At 43.1% G+C, this 13,464-nt stretch overlaps 1 protein-coding gene across 1 annotated transcript in view; it reads left to right on the top strand.

The window, feature by feature from the left end:
• Positions 1–13,464, top strand: part of ofcc1 (orofacial cleft 1 candidate 1) — an 88,075-nt gene that overhangs the window by 24,341 nt on the left and 50,270 nt on the right. The window contains exons 12-16 of the mRNA XM_078291543.1: positions 69–311; positions 4,202–4,350; positions 4,778–4,892; positions 5,711–6,098; positions 12,804–12,895. Coding sequence (XP_078147669.1) covers positions 69–311; positions 4,202–4,350; positions 4,778–4,892; positions 5,711–6,098; positions 12,804–12,895 — 987 coding nt within the window. The remainder of the gene's footprint in view (positions 1–68; positions 312–4,201; positions 4,351–4,777; positions 4,893–5,710; positions 6,099–12,803; positions 12,896–13,464) is intronic.

Below are 13,464 nucleotides of genomic sequence, written 5' to 3' on the forward strand. Positions count from 1 at the left end.
AGATTGTGGAAATACCTTTGCTCCCACAGAACGCTGCAATGAAAGTCTATCCACATTGTATATTACAGGTGGACCAGAATAAAAACCTCCAGCCCGTGGAGGTGTGTGTGCGTTGCCTGAGGGCCGTCAGAGACAAGCTTCCCAGGGGCCTCTACTCTGTGAGCGTGGCCCTTCACAGCCGCCTGGGGGGCCCGGCCCTGGCCTGGTGCAGTGTGAAGGAGCAGCAGCAGTGGGATGCGACCACTGAGCCGGTAGAGCACCGGGGCCGCTTCCACGACACTGACCTGCACTTCAACCAGAGCCTGTTCATGGTGAGGATTGGTTGATGAGATGCTGAAATAGTGAGAGACCACATGCAGTCCACAAGAGGAGATCAAAAACACCTCAAGCTACCTAATTTCTAGTTAAAAAATATAAAAAAATAATTTTAAAACCAAAAAGTAAGCTCAAAAAAGAATGTTCACTGAAAATTTAGATTTTGAACTTTTGAACTGAATTTTTGCCCAATGCAGATGGATTAGTTGAGATCTTTGAAACTGAGCTTCTCTTGAAGATTGCAAGTTTGGCAAAGCCTGAATTGGTTAAGTCTGAAAAAGGAATATTTAGAGTTCATTTATTGGATTTGGAGTCATTACTAACAATCACATTTGAGGTTTCCTGATTTGAAACTGAACAGAAGTGACTCCAGCTCTTGCGAAAAGCACGGGGAGCTCTGCATTTGCTGGTACCAGTGACATGTTGCTTTCCTCTATTGAGACTAATGTGTTTTTATTCAACAGGGGAAGGACAGAATCAGGTTGTGATTTGTGACTGTGGGAGTTCATTCAATAAGACCCTCTTTATTGAAACGATGCTTGGGGAAGCTGCTTCGAATACAGTTCTTCGGATACACTATACTGCAGTATGTGTGATGAGAAAAAAATGAAATAAATATAAAACATATTCCTCATCTGAGAGCAATTTTGACACTGAGGGGCTCTGAATTAAAACACACTCACTTCCAATGAGAGGGGAGAAGTCTTTGATGTGAAATCCAATAGAAAATTTCACCTAAAATGCGATCTTAAAAACAAACAGCGCATAATCCGTCAGATAAAAGCAAACAATAAAACATGCCGTGTTAATATGACAGAACCTACCACACTGTAGGTTTAATTTTGTTTTCGCCGCAGTGTTTCCAAATTCCTCTTCCTTCCTCTTTCTGTTTCCCTTGGTTTCATCAGTTGCAGTGAAGACAGAGCAGTTTCTAGATTGAAAGGGTTATGAGAAGTTATATTACAGCAACTGTGCATATAAGGCTGGAGAAGACGGCGTATGAAAATATGCCACACACAGCCTCTAGGTTTTTCTTCAGGGATCTCCACTATGAATAAAACAGCAACTTTTCAAACATGACATTTAATCCATGCATGTAAATCAAACCCAAGATCAATTATTCATTTATATAAGGGAGTAATGTTTTATTGGAATGAAAATGAAGTACAAATGCAGTGAAAAATTTAGTGTCTTTTCCACAAGTCTTTGAGCATCCGTAACACAGTCGGGCTGGAGCAGGGGGATAAAAGAAATAGTTATGCAGAAGTGACTAAAATGTAATATTTCGGAAGGGTATTAAAACTCTTGACCCCGAATCCCAATGCACACTGAAAGACCAAACATGTTTTCACACTTTTGGTGCAACGACATGGCAGATTACGCGAGATGAAATCAGCGCACATTTCACAATCACTTTTCTCAGGATTCCTAAACCTCTTTAAACGGAGGAAAACATCCTCTCTGGAAGCGGCACTAATCTTGAAAACCCACGTACTCGTTTGAAAACGGTCGATATTGACCAGTGGATTAGAAATCTGTGTTTATGTTTATTCACTGATGATGTGCGCACAATACGCCAGATTCACATGACAAACCTTGTGCATACGAAGCCACCAAATCCACTGTGAGTGTCCCTCCTGATCCCATAGAGTTGTGTGCAGGCTCAGAAAGGGCTTCTTAAGTGTTCCGATGGCAACTCTAAAGGCCTTAGCTGGAGCATTTAGCACATGTGGACACTGTCAATGTGCTGGTGGGCGTATTCATTGAGCCAGAGCATCCTGATAATATTGTCTACAGCTCCCATCTGACATAAAGGACGGGGTAAAAGCTGGCAAAAACTGAATGCGGACCTTGCTGGGAATCTGGGATCTGATTCAGAGGTAAAAAGGTTTAAGTACACCATGGCAAATGCCTCGTGTCACTCTTCCTTCCCTCCTCTCCTCCCCAAACCCTCGGCTGCGCTTTATAGACAACACTGCTGTTGTTGTCCTGGTTGATAGTGGTGGAAACGCTGATCAGATTTGTCTGAGACTATCAGGATTGGCTGGAGTGTTTTCTCTCTCTCTCTTTCTCTCTCTCTCTCTCTCTCTGCTCTTGCCCACGTTATAGCGTGCGATTTGGGGAGTGTTTGCAGTGCCTTCTAAGAGGAAATGAGGAATTAGCGATGGTAGGAGGAAGCCAGGAGCTTATTTTCTTTTTTTTTCTCTCTCTCTCTCCCTCTTTTTTCATTCACCCTTTTCTTTGTGTGTCTGGGGTTGGATTTAGAGAGGAGCGGTGCGGTTCAGTCAGAGCTGTCTTGGAGATGCTGGCGAAGGGGAGCACTTGAAAGGTGTCGGGCCCACGGTCTTTGTTCAGTGTTTACACCAAGTGGGAAGAAGCAGGAGATTCCAAAATTCCAAACCTTGATATTGAAGATGGAAGAAAATGAAAGCAGAGAGGAAGGAAAGTAAAAAAAAAAAAAGATGAAAGGATCTAGGAACCAAATCTCAGGATTCCCCACCCCGCACTCCCTTCAAAATCTTCTTTTTCCTCTCTTTAAATCTTTGTCCTTTTTTGTTTTAAATTCGTTTTTTTAAAATAAATTTTCCCAAGATGGAGGAAGGGACAGTTAGTCATTCGAAAAAGGACTGAGTCTTCTTGTACATTGATAGTCTGGAATATTGTTTTTTTCCGTTCTCCACTTTTCCTCTCTTAACCCCCCCCCCACCCCCCCACCCTCCACCCTTTTTTTTTGGAGAATGGGGCGCAGCAAACATCAATCTGTTTTGAATGAAATGTGATATTTCTAATGGTTTAAGAGGCTGCTCCGGCAGGCCAAGGTGCTGTGCAGCAGCAGAGGCATGTGGCTCTGCTTGTCTTCTCCACCTGAAGCATATCCTCCTTTTCTCACAAGGCTTGCAGATACAGCATATAACATTTCCACATACACATATATGAAACCAGGCGCGCATATCAAGGCACAAGCAATCCACACGTATGCACAGGCACGCGCACACACAAATTACTATTTATGCAGGTCATATTTCTTACAGTAAATGAATAATATGAAATATTCTCAATATCCATAATCCGTGATATTATGCCATAAATTTGTGTCCCGAGTCAGACACTACTACCCATCATTTCACAGGTGCATACCAAAAGCAGATTAGCAGGAGGGGTGGGGGGGATACACATGATTTATGTGTTAAAACAAGTCCTCAGCGTTTTCCATTACAACTAATAAAGGGATGAAATATTTCCACCCTATGATGGATGAAGTGGCACACACCTCACTGTCAGTTCATTTTTTAAGCAAACCCACCGCTCTCTGGGTAAATAAGAATGTGTGTGTTTGCCATTGACTGCTAACCACTAACACTTTTTGCTAGATGCAAGATACCCTTAATATCATCAGTTTGATTGATGGGGGCTTCACTGCATCATGAATGCAGTAACTGTCAGCTCATACACTATAACGACAATTTTGAGGTCTCCTCGACCCTATGTTTGACGCCGACAGTCTTTATCACTCCAACATCTCCTTTTAGGCAATTTGCCGCGTTGGACCGGTACGAATGGCAGTTACGAAGGCTGCAAAAGAACATGGAAATAAGTTAAAGGAGGATTCAAGTCTAGGATGTGGAATAAGTGGCTCCCCGAGGGCTCCTGTCCTGTTTGTTACCCTCTGTGTGTCTGTTTGTGGTTGTTTGCATTTGTCTGTGTGTGGTTGCGAGCACGTCGACACGCACTCACTTCTGTGGCTCCGCTCTACTGTATGTGCTGTCGGCATGTCTGTATATGTGTTTATACGTTTATGTACGTGCCTGCAGGCATGTGTGTTCGCCTGCAAGCGTGTGTGTGTGTGTGTGTGTGTGTGACTTCATGCCTGTCTGTGTGTCTGCAGATCTTACCTGCGCCCTGTGAGGTGCTCCCCTCCATGGTGCTGGTCTTCCAACTGATGGCTCTGCCTGGGGACAGCAGCCACATCAGCTCTGTGCTGGCCTGGGGGGCCTATCCTGTATGTGACCCAAGCCTCAGTCCCGTCCAGGGCAGGTGGGTCACTGGCAGATTTGGGTCATTTATTGGGACTCAAGGAGTTTGTGTTGTGAATCGCTTACTTTCCATGGTTCCATGTTAAATAATTTTCGGATTCTTTTCAAAGACGTTTTTCCTAGCATTTTGTCTTTAGTCGCCAGTATACAGCGGAGTGACTGTAAAGTTGAGAGAGAGTGAGTGGGTGGCCAGTAGCAAAGCTCACAATCCTGATTTGAAGCCATTATGTCATGAGTATATGGGATTATTCTAGCGCACTCATCCACTAGTATGCTCTAACTATAAGTAAAATGACATGGAATTATGCTTTTTTCAAATCTAGTGTCTTAACTTTGGAAAGAGTTGAACCGAATGATCGTGATCAGTCATCCCTCAGTTCATCTGGTTGTATAGAGTGATCATAACTGGTTATGTGTCATTGGTCCAGGTTCAAAGCCCCACTGCTCAGGGGCAGCCCCAGCCCGCAACTGGACCAGTTCGGCAAAATCGAAGGCCTCATCTCCTCTGATCTAGACCACTGGCTGTGCAACCTGTACTTTCAGGTGTGTGTGTGTGTGTGTGCATGTGTTTCTGTTTAAGCTTAGTGTATGTTGGTGTTTGCATGCATTTATGTCCACAATTGGGTGCAGGTCTGAGTTATGTTTATGTCTGTGTCTGAATGTGCGTCCATATGCTTGTGTGTGTGCCTCATTTCCTTCACTTTACATATTGAGCCCATGGGGCCTTGGCTGGACCATCACCCGATTTGAACTATTATTTGAGAGGCAGGATGGTGGGTCTGGGAGGCTGAGGGTTGAATTTGCTATGGTAAAAGGCTTTAACAGAGAAATTGGAAATTGGCCCCAGACAACGAACAAGAACCACATCTTTACCAAACAATTCCGGATGCATTTGAGCTGATGCATTGATCAGATTAGTCAACAGCTTAATTGAATTAAAAGCCAGAACAAAGCTTTCCCTCTCTTGGGTTTGTCTCTTTATTCATGTCCCTGTGACTGTGACATGTTGTTTGTGTTAGAGCATTATCATACCCAATGTCTACGGTCCTTTAGATTCCTGAGGGAGTCGCCCTCAGGTGACAATATGGATGTACAATAGACATGCTAGTTACATTTGTGGTAGTCTTATTGGAATCATTTTCTGCTATTACGCCACACTGTGACAAATACCAATAGTTGTCCATGCTTATAGTTTGATCAGTAACACTTGTAGTTTAATTATAAGCACATGTCGCTTCCTTACCAAGATGCCTGAATGGTGATGCGATGGAATAATATACATATAATTGTTGATGATATCACTATAAAAAGAGACTATATTAATGTCCACACCTACCTCCCTCTTCTCTGTTGTGTTTCAGGTGAAGAGGCTCCCTTGTGGAACCTCAACGGTGGCTGAGCACTGCGTCACCCTGCCCATACCTCCTCTTCCCCCTCCGCTGATCCCCCTACCTGAGGTCCATCACGGCCCACCTCCGGTCTCCCAACCCCAGCCCCAGCCGCCGCTCCACCCTGACCCCGACCCCCAGCCGCAGCCGCAGCCCTCATCCCAGTCGCAGCTCCGTCCGCAGCCCCATCTTCTTCTCCAGCCTCATTCCCATTCCCAGTTCCACCCGCAGCCCCACCCCCAGCACCAGCCTCACGCGGGCCCCAGCAGCAAAGCAGGAGAGCCCGCTGCGGAGCACTCTCACCGGGGGTCTCCTTTCCACCTGTCAGCCGACTCCGCCTGCTCTTCCTCGTCTCTGCCAGGTAGGGGTCCAGCGGTAACACCCCCGACTACGCCGCAGTGGGGAGCAAATGTCACCCTAATGTCACCAGCAATGGGATGAGAAGAGTGGCAGGTTTCACTTAGTTCTCCACTGAGGTGAAAGTGCTTGAGGGTAGGGCTGGGTAAAAAAACAGCATGCCAAGTATGACTGACAAGTTACATCAAACAAAGAACATGTTCTTGTTTATATTATATGCAAAAATCCAACAGACTGTATCAATGTATGTTAGTTGAGGCAAATATTTGAACAGCGCTCACAATGCTGATAGATTCAGATCAATTCTTTTGATAATATTCACCACTTACATAAGTAAACAAACCCTCTTAAGTAGGAAAGCACTAGGTAAATATATTTATTTAGCTAAACCAATAACATACTCAATGATTTGCAGTCCCGATTCTTGGTCAGATACTGTTGATGTCCTGAAAAAAAAAACTTGAGTATTACCTAATATTTCCCATTTTGTTTTTATCATGTTAACTGATAGCTAATATTGTCATCCACATGTAAAAACTGCTGTATGATCCTGTGACCTAGCCTATTCCTAACCTATTCTTGGCTTTTTGGAGATACAAAGTTTCTGCAGGACACTGATACTGATAATATTAATATTTTTTGCCTACTGGATATCCTAAATCTATATTTGAGAATCAGTGGATGTCCATGTGACATGGAAGTCATGGGATATGTTGCCTGTGTTCAAGTATGATATAATGTTTGTGCTATAGGCAAAACTAATTTCAAATAAATAAATAAATAACTTTTAAACCTACTTTTTTAACCTAAATCATGTTCCCCATAAGCAAGGAAAAACATTCCCTATCATTCACATAGGTCACATAGGTCAGATAATATTGTATTTCTGTTTATCAACTATTAATCAATTTAGTGGCAGGTGATATCACATGAAACTACTACTAAGTATTTTGACTTCACTTACAGCAACTGTTTTAAAGTACTTTGTCCTCATTTATGATCATTAAGTATGGCTTTATCATCACACATAGGTCTTAAGGCGTTGATACCTTGTGGTTGTGCTATGGTGTGACGATGTGATGATGTGATTAAGGAATACTAGATTTTATGTTAGTTCACTCTGCTTTGCTAGAGAGGTCATGTTACAGTGTGGAAATGTACCATCTGTAATTACTGAGAGATACCTATAAATGCAGCTTCACCTGTCTGTTCCCTCCAGTTGACTGAGATCCTCCTACTGTCAAACTGTAGTCCATCATACATTACTGATTACCTGTAACACAATCCACTAGATTACTAGAAGTTCAGTAAAGTAATCTGATTAGTTTCATTTACTATTGGATTACTTTTCCTTGATAAAAAAAACTTTACTTTATTTCAATTTACAAACTGCAATGTGATTTATTAAGTAATTTCCAACTGTTATTTCATCCTGTGGCAAATAATTTTTGCATCTGATTGTATTTGTAAGACAGCATCTGAACCGTTCTGACGTGGTAAACCCCGATATCTGGTGCTCCAAGCAAGTTTTAACAAATTAACTGCATCTAAAAGTGGCTGATAACTCCTTGCTTTTGTGGTAATAACAGTGCATCCACTTCCGCATTTAAAAAAATAAAAAACACGTCTTGTTTCCCGCCTAGTTTCAGGTCATCCAACATCCTGGCTCTTGTCGGGAATCAAACACGGGCTCATTTGGTATTGATCTACAACAAAGACGGCCAGCTAGCTCCACTGTTATTAATACATCATTTTTTTTTTTTTACTTTTTTTTTTTTTTTTTACTTTTTTTTTTGCACGCACGGCTCATCTTTATTTAACAGTCCTCAAAAGTTTCTGGGGTGCTCTGCTTTAAACATCACACAGGCTTTTTAATTACAAATGAGTTGTGACAGGTCTGCTGGGTAGCACCCTGGCCCATTTTAAACGTGATGCCGGCTGACAGCTTGGCAGTGTTCTCCCAGCACCGAAACATGTGGAAGAAATTGGTCTTTTACATTTCACAGCTTGTCGCTTCCTCCGCCGGCTGACCTGTGACCCCCCACAGAGATCCTAACGCCCACAAGGGAAGTGTCCCCAACGAACTGACTGCCTTTCCAGAGAGCGAGGGAGGGAGGGAGGCACTCACTATGGGAGATTTATGTTCTGCCACACAAGGCAAGAGGTACCAGGTCTCTTCAACACACACAGCTGCAAGCACAGGCTCACACACACACACCCAGACCTAGACGTAGGCACACACACACACACAAGCACGCACGCACAATCAGCCAGGTGAGGAGGTTTCTGGGGAAGTGAACCCGATCCGAAGCTGAAATAACGGATCAAAAGGTGTCCTGCGCGGCACCTCATCCACGCCCGTTCCCTAAGCCGACCTGACGTTTGCGCCCCATTTGCATACGGATCCGTTCATGTTGCATTACCTCTGGAGCGAGTTATGGCATTCAGATGGGGAGATTACGTCAAGGCTGAAGGGAGTGATTGGACGGACAACTTTAACCTCGCCAAAAATGGAAATCCAATTCAGTGAGGAAAAGAAGAACAAATTATCCCCGTTCTTCAGTGCTCTGTCAAGTCTGGGGGTTTCAGACATTTCCTTCCCATTTCATGCCTCTCTGTTTCTGATGTGCGCTGTGCGGAGATCCCTTTCTCTGTGCGTGTGACGCCAGGATTTTTCTCATTACCCGTTTGTCTCAGAATCAGGACAAGTATATGGAGACCTCTTGTCATTGTGGTAACATACACACAGTAGAGCTTGACAGTAAGACTGGAAGTTTGTATTCCTGGGGCCTTAAGTTAATTAATCCCTTTAGAAAAATCACAGTCCTCGATGAGGTGTCTATTACAGAACAAAACCTGACATCCCAATCCGAGATAATAACTCTGACAAGTTTTGCGAGAAAAATGAGAGGATTAAGTGCTGTTGTGTGCCATTGATGTTTTTGTGTCGCCGATTAAGTTGCCATTGGATGGTAATAATTCCGATTTACCTCATTTGACTTGTCCGAGCATAATGGAGCGTATTTGCCTTTTTAACGTGGAGACTAGCTAGAGGCACACTGGGTTAAGTGACCTTTCACATTAACTGAATGATCCAGTTACATTGGGTTTGTTTGAATCCAAATGACTAATTAGATTAGCGTCTTGTTTCATGATCGCCTTTAGTGGATCACTATGTGGATGCGGAGGATTCTGCCGTCACTGTGTTTTGTTGCTTTCTTTCCCTCCCCTCTTTTTTTTTTTTTTTTCACAAATGCATCGTAATATCCACCCCCTTGAGCAAGGATGGTGATTTCGAGGATTTCTCATCTAATGTCTTCTTTGGAGCGCTGCCCTGCACTTTGAGGATGTGCTCCCCTCGAGGCTGGTCCTAGTCATCAGAGTTTTAAACCACAATGTTACATCATACCCTCTCAATCAGTTGCACTCCACATCCCCGATTAATTCAATAGTGTCCGGATTCCTAATGGATGGATTCAACCTTTGTCATGTCAAAGCCTGTTCGCAGAGATACGAGGGTAAACTTACACAGTGGGTGCAGTAAACAAGCCCAAAGGACTCTAAGTGGAGGACAAACAAAGAGCATATGGGACAAACACACCCAAAGGAAAAGCTTTTTTTTTTTTTTTATTGCCTCCAAAATGTACTTGGAACTGACAATTCCCAGTTTTCCTGTGATAAGACAAGTGCAGCATATGTCCTCTGTGCAGTTCGGTGAACAAGATAAAGACTGACTTCACTTTCAAGAGTGACAAACTTTCACCAGTGGCGGTGAAAAAAGGAGCTTTAAAGCAGCGTGCGAGTGTATCTGTGTGTACTGTGAATGATTAAAATAAAATGAGTCATCATGGAAAAAATGCACATTGCTACGTGTGAAACGACAACAAAGCTTCGCATATCAGACCAACCTTGGCACAAGATCTCAGCCATAGACTCATGGGTAATCCGGGATTCGCTGACCTTCGATTGGTGGATAACTTTGGACCAATCGTGGGGCAATTAGGGGCCTCGGTGAGCGAGAACCAGGGATCTCGGCTCGGTCGCATCTCCACCCACCGGTACCACAGCGATAGGGTCTCGACAATGTCATGGCCCTCAGGCTTTTCTCTTTGTGTGTGTGTGTGTGTGAGAGAGAGAGAAAGAGGCGTGCGTGTGTTGCATGCATGTGCAATTGCGTGGTACACGTGTTTGCAGGTACACCCTTAAATATGTTTATGCGTGTACGCAAGTATCTACATATTCATATCTGTGTGTGTATGCGTCTGTGTGTGTGTGTACTGTGTGTGTGTGTGTGCCTGGTCCTAACACGGCTCAGAGCGCGGGGGATAACAAGGAGTTTGTTGTTGGCCTTGGGTGTCTGGAGAGGCTGGAGTTGTGGCAGCTCCAGCGCTCTGAGTTCACGGACGTAGCCCTTAGCTGTCGAAGCTGTCGAAGCTCTCGATGCTGCCTCCGCGCTCATTCTGGTTCCACAACATCTGAGCATCGGCAGCAGGGCCTGGTGGACGTAATGAGTGTGTGTGTGTTTGTGTGTGTGTGAGCGAGAGAGAGAGGGATGTGGGGGTATCGTCCGTGAAACCATCCTAAACCATGGTAGTGCGAGTCTCTGAGTCCATGGTTTTGCGTGTGTGTGTGTGCATGTGTGTGTGTAAAAAAGCAGCTGGCCGTGGGCTGCTTTGCTCTGCCTCAGACTGTCTCTGCAGAAACACACACACGCGCACACACACACACACTCAGACAAACACATACTAGCAAACTCACAAACAAGGACACCCCCTTTGCTGAGAGTTAATATTATTTGCACAAGTGCACTTCTACCTAGAATCTTACCAGTGAACAAGTATAGTAGCACAATGTAGTTCAACCTGAATTAAATAGACAGCTTTATATTTGATTGTTGGTTCGGGATGCTTTTAAAAGTTATTAGTGCAGAATAGGGATTTATGTCTGGGTGAATACGCTCTGAAATGCAACACTGTCAACTTTCAGAAGGCAAGATTGGCTGGCCAAGTTCTGAGTCACATTTTGCATATTTGTCACTGACCGGGATCGATTCCCCTTCACTTTCTAACCGCGTTTCCATCTTTGACATTTTGTTCATGGCAAACTGGCGTATGCTTCATTTAGTTAATACACTGTCAAAGTGAATAAAAAATATCTTCTCCTCATGTGTATGCATTAAGATATTTATACCCTGTATATCAAGACATTTGATTGATGTGAGTTTCTTGGAAGGTCTACCGTTACACAAGACTGAGTTTCCAGTTATGTAATGACATGAAAATATAGAAAAATAAAACATTTTCATTCTGAGAAGAGAGCAAATATAAGCTTATTACCTTGTAACTGTAGGCACTCCAAATGTTTACCAGCAAAAGCGGTGGTAATTAAAAACTACATCTGTGTTAGGATTAAATCTGATTCCAGTCCCCCTTAAAAATAGCAGTGAGCGGAATATTCCTGCCATTAAAGTACATTTTAGCCGTCAGACGGATTTCTGATATGTCGCCTATATTTAAAAGTTATTATTACTGATATATTTAATCCCGCAGCAAGAGGAAAATTATATCATCGCAGAGGTTTCCATATTTATTATATAGATGTGACTGGTTCCACGGGGGAAAAAAAAGTTTCACATAGTGAGATTTTTACATGTATCAAGCTAAGGTTTACTTAATTACAACCTCCAGGCAACGCAGGAACCCTTTTTTAAATTCTGTGAATGTTAATATGCTAAATAATGCAGATCTCCGACTCTTCAAGCATGAGACACACATCTGGCGGCTTACCATTTAAATTACAGCAAAAAAAAAAAAAAAAAAGAGGGAGACGGATAGAGAGAGAAAAGAAGAAAAAAGAGGGTGAGGATGAAAAAACACTTCAAAAGTAATTTTCCAAAGGAGAGAAGAATGGAGAAATGTATTACAACCAAATTTAATTTCTTTTTCGATTTTTCATCATTTCTAATTGCATACATTAGAGCGTTTGGGCTGGGAAGGTTCAGCTCTGAGATTGGGGGAGACGGAGATGACTGTGCAGTGGGAGCTTCATAAGTTAACGCTCTCTACTTCTCCTCTGCACAGAGTGAAATCAGCCTTTGTTGCTTTTGCACGTCTCCAGATAGTACACCAAAACATCTTCACTACCTGCCTCAGAGTAGAAAAACAAGACAAAAGCACCACTCCAAGTGTGTTCAGAAATTTAAAGAGTGCTGCATTTGATGTCTTGCTACAGTGTCAACAACATATATTTTTTTAACACTGTTACTTTAATTTTGATCTCTGTTTTGAAAAAGGAAAAAAAAAAAAAAAATCTTGACAATCTTCATGCCAACAGCTGATTAACCAAGTTTGTTTCAGCCGGGATTCTTCAAGGATTTTCAGCTCAATTTTAAATTGATTTTGCATAATTGAATTAAGACCTGATCATTTTGATTGTTGTAAATGAGTCTCAAATCATTATTTTCATACCATGTATGTACACATATTATTTACTTCACTTCTCATCATTGATTTTTTTTGATAACTACAGTATGTCAGTCCTTCTAGCAATTGTATACAGATGATGACTTGTATTTTCTGATATAAATATTAACCACCCTTGATCCTCACTTTCATAGCCAGATGTGATTTGCAAATGAGAACAAACATGAACCTTTCTCGCTTTTTCTTTTTCACACTCACTGCACATTATTTCTCTTCTTGGGATGCAGGGAAGAATTCCTCCTCGGGAGCCATTTCTGGAAACACGGGGGAGAAGAGTGATCCATGCAGGGAGAAAGCAGAGGGTGGAAATCACTACAAGGTAACACAGTGATTTAGGGGGAAGTGTTCCCACCCTTGAAATGAGCACCCTCTCCCCTCTCCCTTCCCCTCCCGCCCCTCTCCGCACCCCTACACACACCTCCCCGGCTTATTATCTGAGATTTGTCAAAATACATTTCACACTAACAGGTATTTTTCAGCCTTCAAAGCCAGTTTTGATCTGCTTGACAAGCCAAAGCAGCTCAAATTCTGTGAAATCAGCAATGCCAGCCAGGCCTCCCTTTTTTTCTCCGAGCCGCTCTAAACACGCCTCTTCCTGTGCTACAGAGGACTTAAGCTAAATTAATCAAAGCCTGCACGTTACCTGCCATACTTTGAAGTGGTAATTGCAGAATTACTCTGTGTGTGCTGATCTGGCATTGCTGCTTCCCGGTCCGCCCCTGCCATTGTGCCTTCGCTGCGGCCTTTTGTTGTTGTGATGTTATTGTTGTGGTAGCTAGCAGTGGAGTAAAGCCTATGAACATCAAGCCTCCTTCTCTCTCTCTCTCTCTCACACACACACACACACACACACACACACACACACACACACACATACACATCCATACA

The sequence above is a fragment of the Centroberyx gerrardi genome, chromosome 22 (genome assembly GCF_048128805.1).
Source record: "Centroberyx gerrardi isolate f3 chromosome 22, fCenGer3.hap1.cur.20231027, whole genome shotgun sequence".
In the NCBI taxonomy this organism is placed as follows: Eukaryota; Metazoa; Chordata; class Actinopteri; order Beryciformes; family Berycidae; genus Centroberyx; species Centroberyx gerrardi.